At 42.9% G+C, this 18,243-nt stretch overlaps 1 protein-coding gene and 1 long non-coding RNA gene across 7 annotated transcripts in view; both read right to left on the reverse strand.

Moving 5' to 3' along the window:
- The window catches only part of PRDM5 (PR/SET domain 5), a 169,569-nt gene extending 168,056 nt beyond the window's left edge, over positions 1–1,513 (reverse strand). For both annotated transcript variants that reach the window (XM_064416379.1, XM_064416380.1), the window contains exon 1: positions 1,292–1,513. In XM_064416379.1, coding sequence (XP_064272449.1) covers positions 1,292–1,384 — 93 coding nt within the window. In that variant the 5' untranslated portion in view covers positions 1,385–1,513. The remainder of the gene's footprint in view (positions 1–1,291) is intronic.
- Positions 1,514–1,712: 199 nt separating this feature from the next.
- LOC135298614 (uncharacterized) lies at positions 1,713–16,301 on the reverse strand. Of its 5 annotated transcripts, XR_010360643.1 has the most exons (6): positions 16,203–16,280; positions 15,666–15,748; positions 5,913–5,969; positions 4,973–5,073; positions 3,710–3,945; positions 1,713–1,862 (listed from the first exon to the last, which is right to left on the reverse strand). It is a non-coding gene; the product is annotated as an uncharacterized LOC135298614 (long non-coding RNA). The 5 variants fall into 5 exon arrangements; XR_010360641.1 differs by lacking the exon at positions 1,713–1,862 and having other exon boundaries at positions 1,964–3,945; XR_010360645.1 differs by lacking the exons at positions 1,713–1,862; positions 4,973–5,073 and adding an exon at positions 5,145–5,246 and having other exon boundaries at positions 1,964–3,945.
- Between the last annotated feature and the right edge of the window lie 1,942 nt (positions 16,302–18,243).

Genomic DNA, 18,243 nt, shown 5'->3' on the forward strand with positions numbered 1-18,243 from the left:
GTACAACCTGTGTTATTTAGACACCCACCCTTCTCCCAAGAGAGAACTCGGGACTTAGGTCCCCAGAAAATTTTAGGAGTATGTTTTAATAAACCACAGAGCAACTCAAGAGTTGGTTCCTCTGCCTGTTCTTCAGAGCAGGGCTTTGCACACCACAGCTGTCTGTCCTAAGTGAGGAGGAATAATTCAGGCAAGAAAACGCTGTATTTGTCCCAGCATGCAGCTCCAGTGGGTCAGTTGTCAACAGAGTAAAGGACAGAAGCTCAGACCCCCAGCTCTGAACTGGGGATGCTGATTCCCATGAGTTTCACTCTATTTCAGAGTGCAGAGATGAACAAATGCTAATAGTGTACAACCTTCCTTGCTGTGTAAACCCAAGAAGTTTTGAAATGAAACTTCAGAACCTCAGTAAAAAAGTTTTAAAGAATTAAACCAAACAAAATAAAATTGTTCTCTTCCTAACACTCAGGGACACCTTAAAAATGTGAGACCTCCACCCCATCGAGCCTAAGCCTTGTTGATGAAACCAGTGAAAAATTAGGAAAAAAATCAGAGCCAAAATGAGGACAAAGATAGAAGGCGAAACGTACAAAACACAGAAAAGTGGATACTAATGACGTGTTCGTAGTTTTGGGATGCCTTTATGAGTCCTAACAAGCCACCTGGACAACCTCAGCTGGAATTTCACATGATCAAGATACTTCCAATTATGAAGCGTGAAGAGGCATCACCTGGTTGGGGTACGAGACTCGGTTCAGCTGAATGACACCGTTCAGGGGCCCGGCTTTATTACGCCGAAAAACGGAATTAAACCACGGCCCCGCCGAGCCTGGGGAGCCGTGAGGGAGGCGAGGGGAGCCCGAGAGCTCCGGGCGGCGCCCCCCGCCCTCAGAGCGGGACCCTCGGGGAGGCGGCCCCGCCGGGGGAGCTCTGCCCTCAACGCTGCGCCAGACGCACAAACCAAGTTTAAAAACAAAACAAAACAAAACAAAAAAAAAAAAAAAAAAAAAAAAAGGGGGAAAATTAAATTCCTCGGAGCAAACCCTCCGCCGGCCCCCTCGCCCCTTCCCGCCTGCGGCGGCAGCGCCCCGGGGAGGCTCCTTGTACTCCTTGTACCGGGAGGGGAGAGCGGGCGGGCGGTGCCTGCCGTGCGCACAGGGAGCCCGGGCGGGCACAGCTCAGGAGAACTTGGAGCGGGGCAGAGGGGCGGGAGAGCCGCCCAACTCCCCGGTGATACGTGGCAGCCGCTCCCCGCCGGGCCGGGCCAGGCCGTTCCCCCGCCATCACCCACCTTCTTCACTCTGCGGGCCGTGTAGAGCCCCATCCCGTCCTGCACCCGGGACGACTTCAGGGCGAACCTATCCGGCACGTACATGCCCAGCATTTTTGCACCGAACTCGGGGCCCCGCCGCCTGCTACCGGGGGAGAAGGAAGCGGCTCGCGGGGGGCACTTCCATCCCACCGGGAGCGGCGAGCGGCATTCCGGGGGAGGGGGGCAGGAAGAGGGGCTGGATGCGGGGGCTCTCCCGGCTCCCGAGGGGAGGGGCCAGCCGCGCGCGCGGCGGGGCGGGGCGGGGGCGGCCGCAGGGGGCGCGCGCGCCCGGCGGGGCAGCGGCGCCGTGAGGGGACGGAGGGGCCGTGAGGGGACGGGGGTCGCCGTGAGGGGACGGGGGTCTCCGTGAGGGTTTGTCCCCCGCCCCGGGCTCGTCCCGCCGCTTCTTTTCGTGTTCCGCCAGTGCGTGCAGGCAGCTCCGCTTCGAGGCCGAGCAATCCTTGGCTCTCGGGGGTTGGTTTTGGGGGAGCGCGGATCTCGAGGCAGAAGTCGGGCATCCTTGCGAACGCGCAAACGTGACGCGTTTTGTCTAAAAGCAAAATGAACATACTGTATGTTCTTACGACACAGCCAGCGAAGGCATGGTTTTCTGACTAAAAGTACACAAAATGTAGTCGAACAGGGAGGAAAAGTTCGACTTTAACAAGTTGCTAACATCACACCAGTGCTCTGTCACAAAACTACAATATACATCATAAATATACATTATACATCTGCACAATATACATTGACCTTCTAGAAAGCTGAATAGCTTTCTTGGGGATTTTTGGGATTTTCATTGACGTCATACTCATTGTTGCACTCTAAACTGAAGTGGTGGTGTAGCTAGAAAAGGGATTTGTAATCGTATCTGATTAAGGAATTAAAAATAAGTATGGAGGCATGTGAGGCAAGCAGAAGGAAAAGGAAGAAAATGGAAAAAAAAACCCTATTTATAGACATATTTTAAAATTGTGCTGCTAATGATAATAATTAAACCACTGGAGCGTAACAACCTCTTTTCTGTCTGCCTCTTTTTTATGTTAGAAGATGTATAAACAATAGAAGTTAAATATTAAAAGCTCCTAGTTTTCCAGCAAAGTGTTAGAAAAGTTCTGTGTCGGTGTCGTTTCGAAGGAATGAAACAAATATCCTGAATTTTAGTTACCACATGCCGGGGAAAAAAATCATCATGAAAGTGCTTTGGATCAGTTGGATTCCTGCCCAGCCACAGGTGGACATCGGGGTAAAAATTAAATTTAAAAAATCAGGTCTAGCTGAACATCAAACTCCCTCTGACTATTTTTTGTTCCCTTTATCTATTTGCACACAATGGCCTTTTGTACTTAGCATCTGCTGTGTCGTAGTTTAGCTATCATAAAGCCTTATAAGAAAAAAAATATTTAAAGAGGTGATGTATATTTCCACCAACACGCATGTTTATACAGAGAAATTTATGTAATACTGCATGATATTCAATACATGAGCAAATGCTCTGGTAAATTTTATGCGGTCCTTAATTTGACAAGAAAAAAGGAGGAAAGGCTCCATTAACATGGTTGAAAGAATAATTTGAGGAATGAAAACACACCAGACCCACAGATTTCGCATCTTGACTGATAGCCTGGACACTGACTACTAATTTAGTAATAAAAATGGAGCATCTAAATCTGTATAAGTAAGAATTCTACCATCTCAAAAACAAATCAATTGAACTGAGAGGAAATAAGTTGCCTGGGGAAGTAGCTTCAGTTTTAAAACTAAGAGGAAAATTTAACTATTCTTTTAATTGACATCTAGCTCTAAAGCTTCCTTCCCCCTGCGTAATTGAACATACTTAATATTTTTGGAGACCAGAACACTTCCTTGATTGGATGCCCATCTTTCTTAATATACATCAGATTAAACTGCTGGCATCATTTTCCCTGTCTCTGACCTTTTCCAAAGGTCATGAATATTCTAAAATTATTTTACACTTCATGAAGGCCTCAGTATTTTTCTCTTCAGAAACTGAAACAAAAATCTGCTGGGGGGGTGGGGGTGTCTTCATTTTGAACCTTAAAATATTTCTTCTATGGGAATTTAAAGGTAATATTACAGTTTGGATGCATTTGTGTCTTGGTTTTAAGCTCTTTCAGTACACAGGAACAACTGTTTTACTTTGTACATTTTAGCCATTATTATTCCAATGTGGAATGCCCATTACCTGTGTCTTATTCTGTTTAAGCAAATTAGAAGAAAGTGCTGTAGCACTGGACAAAACTGTCACCAGTCTTTCCTTTCATGGTGTGTTGGTGGTGTGACATTGAACACAAGTGCACAACTGCCTGTCCACCTGTAGCAAAATACCCTTTTTTTCCCACTTAATCAGCCATTAACCTTACAGCTGTGACTCACTTGCAGTGCAGCACAAAGAAACTGAACACGTTGACCCTCTGTTTCTGTATTGCTCTATACACTACGCTGAGGAGAAACACCAGGGAATCCAGCAGCCTTCAGATTTGAAGCCTTACACTGTCAAAATGAATTTACATAACTTCCTTGGAAAAGGAGCAAGGTATTTTCAGATGGAGGCTCTTATGTAGTCATGAAAGCTGCTGTGCCCCACATGAAATTCCATGGCAGGAATCCACCTGTGGTGACAAACAAAATAATTGCAAGAGTTTTGGTCTGGAGTTACAGTACTTGTTGTTGCAACACCATAGCAGAGGCACGGTATGTTAGGCCCTCCACTCGAGGAGCAGCTAATTAAGTGTCATACTTAATATGTCACATTCTAACAAACAAAAGGATCTAAGACCCAAATGCTCTTCAAGATGCCAGAAGTGAACATGCCAGCCCCTGAAGTGTCCAGCAGCTTAGAAGGAAAATGTGTTCTCCAAGAAAAAGGGATGGCTTTTCACTGCTAATCCCTTGTTTAGATGGTGTAGTATCATCTCTAAAATTTTTCAGGGACTTGACATTTCTATCCTTCCTCCTCCTGCTCTGCAGGCAGTTGGACTAAAATCTGAGGCTAATGACTTTTTCATGCTTTCAAGAGTTCCTTGCATGGAGCAGTATTAAAATATCAACTTTTGCAGCATCCCTAGCAATGCCAGAATTAGATTCTGGCAGCTGACACACCCAAGCCAGGGTGTTATTCATGATAATGGATCCTCCTTCCCAGTTTGAACTGGTCCACAAAACATTTCTGCCCTGCAGTTTAACCAAGTTTGCAGATATGTTTTGAAAACTTCCTTCCTGAATCTATGGATCTCCTCTCCAGCCCCATCCACTTAACCTGGTGTGATCAGGAGCAGCTCTTTCAAAGCAAATCTTTGTCTTATCTGGATTGTACCTCACGTGCAGGACATGTACAGTATTGTTCCTTCTTAGCTCATGTGTACCTGCACGTTTCAGGTGTGCAAATAACACCTAGCTTTGACCAGGAATGCAAAGGTTTCAGGCAGGTATTTCCCTGGAATTTGCCAAGCCCCTTTCTCTGCCTAGGTACAAAGTCCTGAACTTCATTTGGGACCGTTGTTCTTTTTCCATGGTGACTTCCCAGACCTTCCCCCCTGCAGTGCCTGGGCCAGCATGGAAATGGGGTTTGCACTGACTCATTTTGCACTGAAGGTTTCCAGGAGGGAAAGGTTCCAGGAGAGAAAGGTTCCAGCTCACCTCAAGGCAGAGTCTGAGTGAAAGATGGGAAGAGGAATAGCATAAAGACCTCTCAGGGTTGGGTTTGGTTTTTTTCCTTTCCTCAGTTGTGCAGAGTTCCACTTCAAAAAAAAAAAAAAAAAAAAAAAAAAAAAAAAAAAAAAAAAAAAAAAAAACAAAAAAAAGAAACTACCTGAGCTTGGTAAGAGCTGTGTACACTTTAGAGCCTGCCCTGCTTTGGGGACAGTGCCACCCTTGCCACCAGTAATCAGCAGGCACAGGGACTCTGAAGTACCTGGAACAAATTGTGTTGACATGGAGTCAACTTAAACCGTATGTCAAACTACCCACTCAGAACTCAATCTCTTTCATGTGAAACAATCTGCTTTCTGAAACAATTAAATGTGGCTGTTTAAAATATAACAAAAAGTTCCATCTACTCAGTGTCTCAGGGTCTTTTCCAGCTCTAACAGTGTTTGTTTTGTCTGTGTTTTTTGGTGCTCTGAAAAGCTTAAGTTGTTCTTTCCCTAATGCACTTTGATTTGATGAGCAAAATTCCTTTCAGAGCTATTTTTAAGGATTGCCTTTTTTTTTTCCTGTGGTGGTTTTTTTTCCCTATACTGATTCTTTTGAAGCTTTTTGAATTCAGCAAACATTGCAACAAACAAGTTATTTCCCTACCAAAATCTCTCTTCTAATCAATGTACAGATGGCTTTTTGGATTTTCTGTAAACTAATACAGAATGCTTGTGTTGTGACATTCAGGGTCAGGAAAAGCTGTGAATTATAAAATGAGTTTTAAATGTGTCTCATTCTTTGCTTACATGCACAGAGTAATTGCTGTCAAAATAGCTCTCTCAGGTATTTGATGTCTTAGAAGCTCATGCCAGGATTTCAGAATTAAAATTTTTCTCCTTCCCCTTTGAATATACTAAAAATTCAGACATGCATTTGTACTTACATTCCCCAACTGATGATATATTAAGTGTCCACTTCAGTTGTTTGAGAGGTTTTGAAACTAGGGTTAAAAAAAAAGACAAAATTTTGAGTAAGTAGGAGATTAAGTTTGTAATTCAGGTTTCATCGTGATGGACCTAAAAGGAGCCCAATATAATGGGACTGTAGTAGATTTTTTTTTTTTGCTATCTCCCATGAAAATTTCACATGAGTGATACAGGAAAGAAGTCTAAAAAGCAAGTAGACAATGGTTTAAAATACTTACTTTAAAACATTTAGTGTAAACCATCTCCATTAATTGCTTCAGAGACAGCAAGTGACAGAAAGAAACACTTTATGCAGTAGCACATGAACTGGGCCACATCCTTACACATCCCAGACGTGGCTTCCTCAGCTCAGGAATATCTTATTTCAGCTTGAGGGTGACTTCCCTAATTGATGCCACCCCCCTGTTTTTCCTGTCAGCCCCTTCAGAATCAACTCAGCCTTTCCTTCATTAATGGAAAGTGACTTCCCAGATCCAGCTTTTCCCTGGTGAGCTTTCCTTCAGTCCTAACCATTCCCGTACATGCCCTGGTGCATAAAGGTTACACCTTCCCAATTCCCATTACAGCCTGCTCTGGAGCTGATCCTGTGCTCCTTCTGGGAGCAATAAGCCTTAAACTTGCCTGCTTCCTCTTCTACTTGCTACCTAATCATGAGAGGGATCTTTGTGGAACACGAGGTTCATCACCCAGCTAATTCCCACGCTGTGCTCTCCATTTTTATTAGCTGAAAAAGCATGGGAATTAGGCTCCCTTTCACTACCTGTTCTGTGCCAGTCATTTAACTCACCATGTTTGGCAGTCCAACCATACAAGAAGTTCTTTCTAAAACCTCGAAATGGCTTTAATGCCATGAAGTATTTTTTCCACCATTCCTCAACAGGACATGAAGCTGGAACACCACGTTAGGTTTTCCTGTAGCAGGAAGACAGCTGACTACTATGAACTCACAGTGGTTTGCTGATATTATTTTAGCAGATGGATGACAACTCTCATGACTGACCTCTGCCTTTCATGTCTGCCAGGTGCCGTTGGATATTCCTATTTTCACTTCTCCATGAATCTCCACTACATGAAGTATCATTAGCTGCCTGACAGAATGTTTTTAAATCCTTGGAGAATGGCTACATACACAGAAGGGATTTCTCAGGACTGCCAGCTATGGAAAATTCATTTTGCCATTCTGAGCACACATTTTCACAATCTGTGCTGTTCTTCGCCCAGAGACTTGTCTCAGGTCATCTTTCACATAATTTTTATGCACTTTGGCCTCACTGTCTTCTTCCCATTCTCGGAAGAACAGCATTTGAATCACTCTCTTTTCAACAGGGTGAGTGTCCACTACCTTCTTATCTTTCAGTATTCAGCTGTGCCTGACCCACCAGTGGAGGGCTTAAATCCCCCGGTTCTCCACACTACAGATGTGTTCATTTCTTCCTGCTCCATGAGCTGGAGCAACTTAATTCCCCTGCTCAGGAAACCTGGTCCCAGAAGAGAACAGTTTGCTTTAAGGCCTACAAAAGCCTGAACCATTGGGGCTGAGCACAGTAGATTTGAAATGCAAGGGGAATTCCCACTGACACCAGGGATCTGGGAACTGGGATATTGTTTGTAATGCTTTTGGATTTATTTTTCTTTGCTGGTTTTAGTTATTTTTAGAACAGCTGAAATCAACACACCATGTAATTTGGCATCCATGTCCTAAGAGGGCATAGCACACACCAAATTGAGAGCTGACTTAAGAACGGGCAGCAGCAATGCTGAACACACCTTAGTTCTTTCCTTGGTTCTCACTCTCCTGCCTGCCTGCCCTCCACTGAAGTCACTTTCTCAGTTAACAACATTTTCCCACAGAAAACACTTCCCTTCCAGTGCTGTAAGAAATTCCTCTGGAAGAATGGGAAGTTCTAACTGCTTTAACATAGGCATAGAGGACAGACACTTAAATTGCTCTGTGGATCTTTGCTCCGCTCCATACAAATACATGTTCTGTTCTGAGAAAGAGAAATATTAATAAAAATACATATTCTGTTCTGAATATGAAAATTTTAAACAAATCTGGGAGTTTTCCACCTAGAGGCCTCAGCAGAACCAGATTCAGTAATACTGTTGGGCATGAGCTGCTTTATAAAGCTTAAGGACTTGTATAATCAGGGGCACCACATGCACATTTGGAATGAACTGAGCCTAACAAAAACCAACCAAAAAAAAAAAATTCAAACCACCACCATTTGTCAGGAATTAAGTTCTCATTAAACTGTGCAGGATGAGTGTTTGGAAAAGGCTTTTCTGTTAAATGCTTCCATTTAAAAACTCTCATCCTCATTATATTCCATCTGACACCAGGGGTACTCAGCAGCTCTGTACCAAACATCAATATGTCAGACTAGACTCTAAAAAAATATAAGAATCATCAAGTATGATGACTCTGGCTCAGATGATTTGTGGATATTATTGCCATGGTCTGCAAGGATCAACTGTAAATTTATTTATGCAGCACTTAGAAAAATAAACAATAAAGGAAAAATGAAGAAAACCAATAGCTATTTCAAAGGTTGTATTCTTACAAATACTTCATAGTCAAGTTACTCAGTTTTGAAAGCTAGAGGAGTATTAAAGGCAGGAATATGATTTTTCTTTATTCCCTTCATTATTATGTGTTCGAAATAAAGACAAAAATTAGAAATGTGTCTTTGCTTACAAGCAACAATAGCATGATTCAAATAAATTCCCTCTTTCAGACAGAGTCTTCTATTTAAACTTCACAGGTCTACTCAGCTTCACAAAGCAGAGATGTCTGGAGACTGAAGTAGCTGGGGAGAGGATCTCACATGTCCCCCTGTCAGCAGCTACCTTCACTGTTCCCTAAGAGCAGCAGCTGATTCAAGCCCTTGATACACCTGCACTGGGGGCAGAAGTTGATTTTGAGAGCAGATTAAAGTCACAGGGAGGTCTCTAAGTACCTGAAATTAGAGTAGGACCAGTGGAAGAATGTTTGTGTCTATATGCACAGAGCAATCATTAGATTAATAAGAGTGTAAGTGTACTCTGAAAAGCAGGCTTTTGGAGGAACAGCAATAGCTGTAAAAGACATCTGTAAGATGCCTGCCACTTCCTTTCTGAAGTATTCACCCTTGGTTAACAAAACCCACAGCTCCTCGGGCTGAAGCTGCAGCTGGTTCTGCTTTTCCCTGTGCCAAGCCTGCCTGTCCAAATGCTTCCCCTTAGCTGCAGTGAGTGCTCCTCTCTGGCATTTCGGAGAGCACAATGGCACCCCCCTGGGCCGGGCTGCAGCCAGTTTGGGTTGGGGATTGTTTGTGGGACGCCGTTCTATTTGTCACACAATAGGGTTTCTGTTCCTCCCTCGGCTCCATTGTGTCCAATCACACGGGATTTTTTTAAAGTTGTGTTTTAAGTTATAGCCTCTCGGGCACCCTGAGGCATCTGGACACTGGGTGCACCATAAATTTGAAGTTATTACTGCTCAGGATTGCCGTAAATGAGTTAGTCATCTTTTCTCATAAGGCAGCAAGGGAACAGGCTGAAAGCACAGGCCAGCTGCATCTTATTTAAAAGTGTGTCTTTCAAGAGATACAAGACATTAACATGCCCTTTTGGAAATTATATGAAAGTCTGCCCAAACTGTAATAAGTCATCACAGAAAGTCTGGAACAAGCCCTGTCTGCACTCCAAGAGCAGCCACAGTTAGTCCCTGTACAACATGTCTGTGCCCAGCCTGCAGCCTAGCACACTTCCCTGTGTCTCTGTCACTGGGGATGAAAAGCATTAACCTGCGTGGAGTCACAGGATACATCACAGCTGACATGCTTGTGCCTGATGCATGCCTGAGCAAGGTCATCCTTACAGCACCAAGGGAGCCCTGGGAGAACTGGCAGGGGAGGGCACAGTGGATGCAGGACACTCAATGTGCAGTTTCTGGGAGGATCCTTCCTGTCTAACCAGTGAATTTTTGAACCCACTACCAACCTGGTCCTCCCATAGGCAAATCCATACACACAGAGCCCCCAGCAGAAAACAGAAGCAGAGTCTCCGTTTCCTTTCACCTTTTATATTAGAAGCACTTTGGAGTTGCTGAATTCCATTATTTGTGCAATAGTTCTTGACACTACATTACTTCCATTTAGTTTACAAACTGCAATAAGAGTTATTGGGTTATATACAACACATCTTTATTCTGGTAAAACACCATAAAATAAGATTGGTAGTAGTTTAATATTACTTGTTTCACCTCTCTACAGACTTGGAGGCTATGAGCATTACTATTACTCCTAATGAAATTCTGAAGGTTGGAGAATATTTGTAATAACCTAACACTGAATTGTGATAAAAGACATAGGAAAAAGATACAACAATCTAAAATGCTTGTAACAAAACATTAAATAGAAATGGGTGAACATTTGTCCATCGCTTGTATTTTAACTCTGTTTAGTTGAACACAATTAATCTCTAATGCTCTTGAGTTGGCTTTTGAAAATTTATTAATAGATACTGTTATGGGAGATTAAAGTCACATAATGACCCCTGATTTAAGAGCCAGATGGTTATTGGGTCTGATAGGTCCCACCGTTGAAAGCTGTTAGAAAGAAGTGAAAATTTTAAAGGCTTCAAAACACACACACACACAAAAAATCTGAATGCTTTCTTCATAAAAAAAAAAAAATCTACTGTTTTTAGAGGTCTAGGAAGGAACAGCTACTGATTTTGATATTATCTCATATGGTATTTTGTCCATCCCTTCAGCTTGTAGTATTTGCCTAATAGGACAACTCATCCAAAACCCCCATCATCATATAAATGGAGACATTTATCCATTTCAAATGCAGTATGACACTGCTGAGAGCTGCAGCAGCCCAACATCAGTGCTAACTAAAATTCCACACAAGTTATTTTTAGCCTAGGCACCAAGCATATCTTTTATGACAAAAACATTTACTAGAAGTCTTCTTCCCCCTTTCCCCTCACTTCCCTCCCCTAGAAACAATGAAAAAGATGAAGAAATCATAAAATGTTAAAAATTCATATTGAAATGGAGAGAGGCATAGTCAGGAGCATGGGTTTCCTGCAGGTTTGAGTAACCTGCAAGCTTTCACTTGTTCCTTCAGGCATCAAAGAGCGTTTACCCCCAGGCCTTGTCCAAGGGACAGACATTTGGATTGCATTAAGCTTCCAGGAGGTATGTGTGCAAAACTCCAGTATGGAACAGTTATTAAAAAGGCTGCATGTTTGCTATTTCTGTGGTTTGTCAGAAAGGTCATTGTTTAAGATGTTTTCATTTAATGACAATGTGCCTCTATTCTTGTTATTACTGTTTGTTGCTTTCATGTCCGTTCCTCCTCCTCAGTATCATTGTTTTTCCCTGTCCTGTGAAGTGTCTTGCTGTTCTGGTGCCATGGGATTGGGAAGATGTTATGGATCTGTGTAACTTCTCACTACATTTACGGAGGGTGTTTCCACCATAGCCGCTTCTCTGAACTTGCTGGGAAGATTTAGTCTGGAGCAGGGAAAAAGGAACCATATTCATTTATGCAGAGCTCCATTACTTCAGCAGATGAAGGCTTGTTACAGTTCCCAGAAGCTCCTCATGGGATCACCACCTATCAGAACTTTCCTCTTAATCAAAGCCCCTACACTTGCATTCACACAGGTCTACAACAGCAGAAAATGGGAGGAGAATTATTCATCCCATGCAGAAAATATACCAAATACTAAACCAAACTCTTCATTGTAAGCACATCTCCTGAACTGGCAGAAATAAGCAGCCCAGGCCACCAAAAATAACAAACTAAGGACTCTAAAGCACAAATTCCAGCTGAAATACAAGACAATTAAGTAGATCACTCAGTCATTAACTTTGCACAAACTGGAGGTGTGGGCGACTGCTCTTTTTCTCCATCATATGAGAACTCAAAAAGATGTTTTTTATTTTGAGATGGGAAAGAACAGTATGGTATGATATTTCCATCATACAAAGAAGCACACAAAAAAGTTTGAAAAGATAGCAGGAAACATTAACAGATGAGTTAACAGTAGCTAAATATTTATATTGCACGTTTCACATTTATCACAACAAACCCTTCTTTTTCCAGAAAAATATCTGGGTTAGGGGCTAGGACAGAGTATCCAATTTAATTGTTTCTCTTGGTATATCATGTTCTTTTAAAGGGGACAACACAGCCAAGTGGGCCCCTCTGCAAGGGAAAAGATATGGTATCTTCATGCGTGAGCCACTGGGTGTGCTTGAGAGTGGAGAAGCAAACATCAAGGAGACACAGGCACACAGCTCAGGCTCAGGAGATAGCTGAGAGCAGCAGGACAGGCCAGAAACCAGCCCCAGTGACAATGGGAAAAGTTCCCTAGGGACCACAGTGAGCTTGCAGTCTGCTTCAGCCCAGAAAGCCACAGAGCTGACTGAAAGCAGGGACAAAGTGAGCAGCAGGGGATTTGTTTATAAACCCTTCCCCATGTCTAGTCTGTCTTTTCTCTCTCTCATCTCTGTTGCAAGAGGTTTGTCTGATGTAGGCTTAGTTCAAAGAAAACCTGAGGTTTGGGTTGGAAAGCTCTTTGAGGGAAGAGCTCTGGACAGACCTACCTCAATGCTCTTGTCAAAGATTTGTATTCTTTAATGACAGAGGTATTTTGCTTTCATTTAATTATGCTGACAAAGGCTTGGCTGCTATGTGCAGCACAGAAGTGGTGGCTTTGTCAAGCTTTACCTCTTAGAGAAGGGCGAGTGGGTTGCCGGCATCACAAGCTGTGCACTAGGGCACAGTCTGAGCTCAGGAACAGCCAGGATCTCATAAGGAATTCCTGCACACTTGGAAATAAAGGCAGCACAAGGTTCTGGTTAAAAAATTTCATAACTTTCCAGTCTTCCTCCGCTTCTCCTGTGCTCCATCTGAACTAGGAGCTGCTGATCAAAAGCTCTGGGCAGCGCCTCCTACAAAGGCTGTCCTGAATGCTAGACTGAGTTATTATACAATCAGCTGTGATGCCTCTCAGGCATGGCCAGAGGGCCGTGATCAAACAGCTCCAAAACACAATGAGAAAAGGGCCTTTGTCAGTACCAACAGGGAACCTATGACTACCCAGGATCCAGAAACAGTTGTGTCTTGCTTTAACCCACTGCTCCCACCAAAGCAGCCTTTTCTCCATGTCCCTTAGCCTGTTCCACCCTGTCTGGAGAGGGCATGAGCCCAATTACCCGGCACTCAGCAGCCACCAATTACAGAGGGAGCAGAGCCCCTGCATTGTCCATGGCCTGTCAGGCAGCATCTGCCTGCCAAGCGTGCTGCAGCAGCCTTTGTCACCGTGCTGTCCCCCTAGCAGCCAGCTGCACAGCTTGAACGAGAGCGGGAGAGAACATAAGGAAGCCATTAGAGGTTGGGAGCAGTTGCCCAACGTGGCTCAGAGAGGGATCTGAGGAGGCATAATGGGATCACTCATGAGCAACTGTCCGTGCGGCCCACATCTGCAGGCGGTCTGCAGCTGCTCTGCTCTCAGCACAGCCCGCAGCAGCGCTCCAGAACAGCACAGTCCCTGCACTAGCTCAGTGAGCCTGCCCATTAGTCTTCAACTCGTCAAACATTAACAACGAAAAAACAACAACCCACCAAACAAAAAAAAAAAAACTTGTGGTCTTTGAGGGAGCGGCCACGAAGAGACAGTGCTTGGGAAAACAAAAGCCAGGAGGAGGAACGATGCCTCCCTGTTGTACAAATGGAGGGAGTTGGCTCCACCTTTTAATTACAACACCATGCCAAGCAACTCGAAGTGAATGTACTGATGTTTATTTCACATTCAGCTCCCCAGTTGTGCCATGGGAAATGGAGGAGAATGAGCACAGCAATAATGATGGGACAGGACTGCAGCTGGCACAGGCATGGGCGCGTGGGAGGGAAAACATCAAGAGTGCCCACAGACTTCGTGTGAGCCCTGCCTGTGCTCAGCAGGGGTCCTCATCCCTCATCCCATTCTTTGTGTCCTCAAAGAATTAACTCGTTTCCCAGGACACAGGAGGTAACTCCTGATTCCACTAAGGAGCAAAATAAGAGCTGCAGTTAACTGCCTGAGACACCCTGCCACCATCATCCCTCCCTCATGCTATCTGCCTTTGAGATGTAACAGCCTTCTTAACAGCCATGCTATTTTATGTCCATAAACAGCAAAATCTGAGTAACAGCACTTCCACCTGCTCCTTTTCAGTTTTCTTTGCTGTAGTTAGCATCAGTAAGGGAAGTTTTCAGAGGAAAAGAGGATCTCTTTTTAAAGTGAACCTTAAACATTTATCTCATAGTTCATCAAAGGGTACCTCAACTCTGCAGAAATCAAATTGTCAATCAGTTGACTTTCCAAAATACACAATGACTGCAAGATCAGATGCCAGCTGTACATTCATTATTCACTTGTGCCTATTTTGAGATAGATAAGTCCCAGTTTTTGTTAGACAAATTGTGCTGGGAAGTAGTAACTAGCTGCATTCACAAAAGCTATCAGTGTTACTGGGTCACTTAAACTTTCATTTATAAACAGTTCTCTTTGAAAGAAATGGCCTAAAAAAGAGAGGAGGGAGGGTGTTCCCCACAGCCTGGTATCAGCAGTGGCTGTCTAGGCAGGCTGAGGATGATGATTATTATAGCCAGTGATGATTATTATATGATGTGGGCTCCAGAGAAATGATAAAAGCCTTCTTCCAAAGTAGGCTCTGGAACCATCAAACACATGAAATGAAGTAAGAATTTGTCTCCCTGTGACAGGATTAATACCACAAGTTTATAAACCAGTCTAAACACTTATTTAGAAGAATAAACCATCCCTGAATTGTGTCAGTTGCTGCCATAGCCTTTCATGGATTCACTGAAACTCCAAAGGGACTCTGAAATCCATGGAGGACCTCAAGACAACCAAAGAAAGGCTCTCATCACCAACACAGGGCTACTGGGAAAGGATTTAATATGGAAATTATGTGAAAAGCCCAGCTTCTCTTCTACATATAGGATTAAATTACACAGCCAGAAACAGCTGCTGGAGCTCAACAAGAAAATCCAACATTTGAAAAACAGTAGCTCAGAAGGGCAGGGAGTGGGGAAGTCAATATTTACAACACACTCATTTTTGCTTAACAGTTAAAGAAATCAGGAGGCAGAGTTGGGGGCGGGGGGAAGGACTAAAATAATTTACTTCACAAAAATATCTCAGTTTTAGTTCTCTATCCCTCTTTCACCTGAAATAATGTGCAATTCTGTGTGAAACAGCACAGGTAAAACCAGTATTAATTAGGAATTACAGTAAACTCCTGAATACCAGAATCATATAATTTTATAATCCAGGCTCTCTGATCTTTCTCCCCCAACTAAAAAATTTATACCTTGAGAATTAGCAGGATAATTTCTTACCTTCCATTCTAGAAGGAAAGCAAGCTACAAGACTGTTACTCCCACCTTACAACCAGATTTCACACAGTCAGACAAAACTACCACACTTGCTAGACTTAGAAAAAGGATTTTAACACAATTTAAACAAGAATTCAGGTCTCTTTGCAAGGTATGCATTATAAGATTAATACTTAATAGTCCTGTCAGCATTTATTTAAGCTAAGGCATTGGAGCAGAAATTTACAGTCATTTTAGCTGCCTATTGCTACAAACACACATTTCTCTAAATCAAGGGAAATAATTAAGGATGGAACTGCTTACCTCTAGCAGGTGTTACCTTACATGAATATCCAAACCCAGAATTAAGACACAGCCATAGTGTGTGTCAATACAACAATAAAAACCTGGAAAACCAGCAATTAATTATTTCCTATCAGCCTTTCAGCAGCTTTGCCATTATATTATCCACACACATTTGGGATGCAAAGGATTTATTCACTGTTTGCTCAGAGAACAGAAAAAATAATTCTTTTGTTTGCTCTCTGAAGACATCATAGCTTAAGTTAAACTTCTTATGCACAAGGTTTGCGGGTTCAGGAGACCTCATACAAGGAGGTCTTTTTTCACACTTTTCAGACAAAAAGAGATAAAAAGAGGGAGGAAATGTATTTTAATAATGCCGCACTTACTAACCCCTCACAAACAACTGGCTGAAACACCTGTATCACAATACAAAACCAAGTAACACTCTCTGGCAGAGTTAAAACATAAATGCAAAGCCTCTGAAGGTCTGAGCATTCTCCTTTTACTTAAAAACAGACTAAAAATCAAAAAGCAAAGACAGTCTTACCCACTTACCTCTAAGAACACACTGCTATCCTCCTACAGCAGAAGAAGGCAAGGCGTCTTCAGAATTGCTGTGTAAAGGCTCCTTAAAGGAAGCAGGGTCACCTGGCCCCAGTGATGAGGCTGCTAATGAAGCCCAACTACATCCTCTAGGGCTCTGGGTGATGATTCCCTGGGGAACTGGGTTGCATTTCGTGTCACCACTCAAATCAGTGGAAGTGGGGTAAAAGCAGATGGAAGAAGTCACCTTCTTTGGAGCAGTTTTATTTTGCACCCATATTGCCATTAAAAATGTCCATGTAAGAGGGAAAACCAGCAAAGAAAGGCATTTTTGCAAGGTTTTCCTCAGATTTCTATGGCCTCAGTTGTCTTTGCTGATATGCCACAGCCCTATGGTTTTTAACACAATCAGTTTTACTTGCCTCCCAGAAGAGGAAGAGAAATTGCTTTGAGTTTTTTTATTGGGCAAAACTGTGCATCTTATTTTCCTGCACCTTCTACACAGAAGTGTTTGAAAGAAAACAGGAGCAAGAAGTAAGAGACCAAAAAGAAGTGTGCATTAGTCAAGAACAAAAAAAGTCCTATTTCTCTAGCCTCCTAACATCACTGGAATGCCAGGACACCTCTGAAGTGATAGCAAACATTATCAAATAGAAGAGGACATCAAGGAAGATGGGACTTTGAATGAATAACTGCAGAACTGAGAACAGGAGTTACCAGCTGTGCTGTGCACTGGGACAATCTCAGTCAGACAGATTCATGTATTGCCACAAAACTGAGGGCTGATCTCTGCTGTCACAAAGGTTTCTGAATAGGTTTCCAGGCAAAGAGAGAAGAGTTCAGGGTTCCTGGTACACAGTTCCCCACCAAGGCTTATGTGCTGAATTAAATAAAATGCATTTTCACATCCCATTTAACTGAATGTATCCAAACATGATAATCCTAGCCCTAACTAATCAAAGGACTTTGAGAAACCACAACTATTGCATTTTTTGCCAAGTGCTAAGGAAAATGTTTGCTATTCAAAATAAGGATTTGCTTTCCCCCTGTCATGTTACGAGTCTTAAAATTCTGAATTGAGAAATACTCTGAGACCCATCTGTTGTTGCTGCAAGTGGAGTTCTTAAAATGTTTGTGTGTATCACTGATGGATTTATTCTGCAGCTTTGCCACCATCACAACCTTTTGTTCTGTAACTCATGGACCATTTTGGGCTCTCTGAAGCTTCCATGGTAAGGCAGCTGCCACATTTTCCGGTGAGTAAAGCAGAAAAACTAAGTTCTCTTTGCTGATGAAGGTGTTGAAGATTATCTTGCTGTGGTTTGCAATGGCTCAGTGACTCTTTAGCAGCTTGGAAACAATCCTCATCTGTAGAGAATTTCTGTTACAGTCCTGCAATGGATGAGCCCTAAAGAGGTGCTGCCATCCCTGTAAGCCACCTCTGCTGCTTTCCTATAGCCCTGCATGTTCCTCAGCTGCAAATTTCAGCATGGCATTCTGCCCCAAAGGGACACATACCATCAGTATGAATACTGAACTCCATTTAACCTTCCATTTCCCAGCTTGGGTTTCTATTTTAATTAACTCACCATCTTTGTGCTTAAAAAAGCCACTATGTATATTTGTATGTATATTTTTATATATATTGGATATACTGGCTTTTTTTGACCTTTTTCACCAGGTATCCATCTATTATATTCTTTATAAATTCTTTTCATATATGTTTCAATGTTGCCCATGCCATGACTTGTCCCATGGGCTCTCTGCTTTCACAAACATTCACTCTGGAGCTTTCCCAGCAGATGAGGCCTATTCTACTTTAACACCTGCTTCAGTCACATCTCAGTTAAAGGCTGACTTATATTTTCCCTGTATAAAACAGTGCCCTTATTTTAACTCTATCCTTCAAAGAACAGCCTCTCTCAGACTATAAAGACCTCAATAATGTGATGATTAGTAGATGTGGTACTAGTATGGTCTCAGTTTCATCCAGAAGAATAAGTAGAGCTAGCTGTTCAGGAAAAGAAGAATTCCCGTGGGAAATAAAGAAAAC

The sequence above is a fragment of the Passer domesticus genome, chromosome 4 (assembly GCF_036417665.1).
Source record: "Passer domesticus isolate bPasDom1 chromosome 4, bPasDom1.hap1, whole genome shotgun sequence".
Lineage (NCBI taxonomy): Eukaryota > Metazoa > Chordata > Aves > Passeriformes > Passeridae > Passer > Passer domesticus.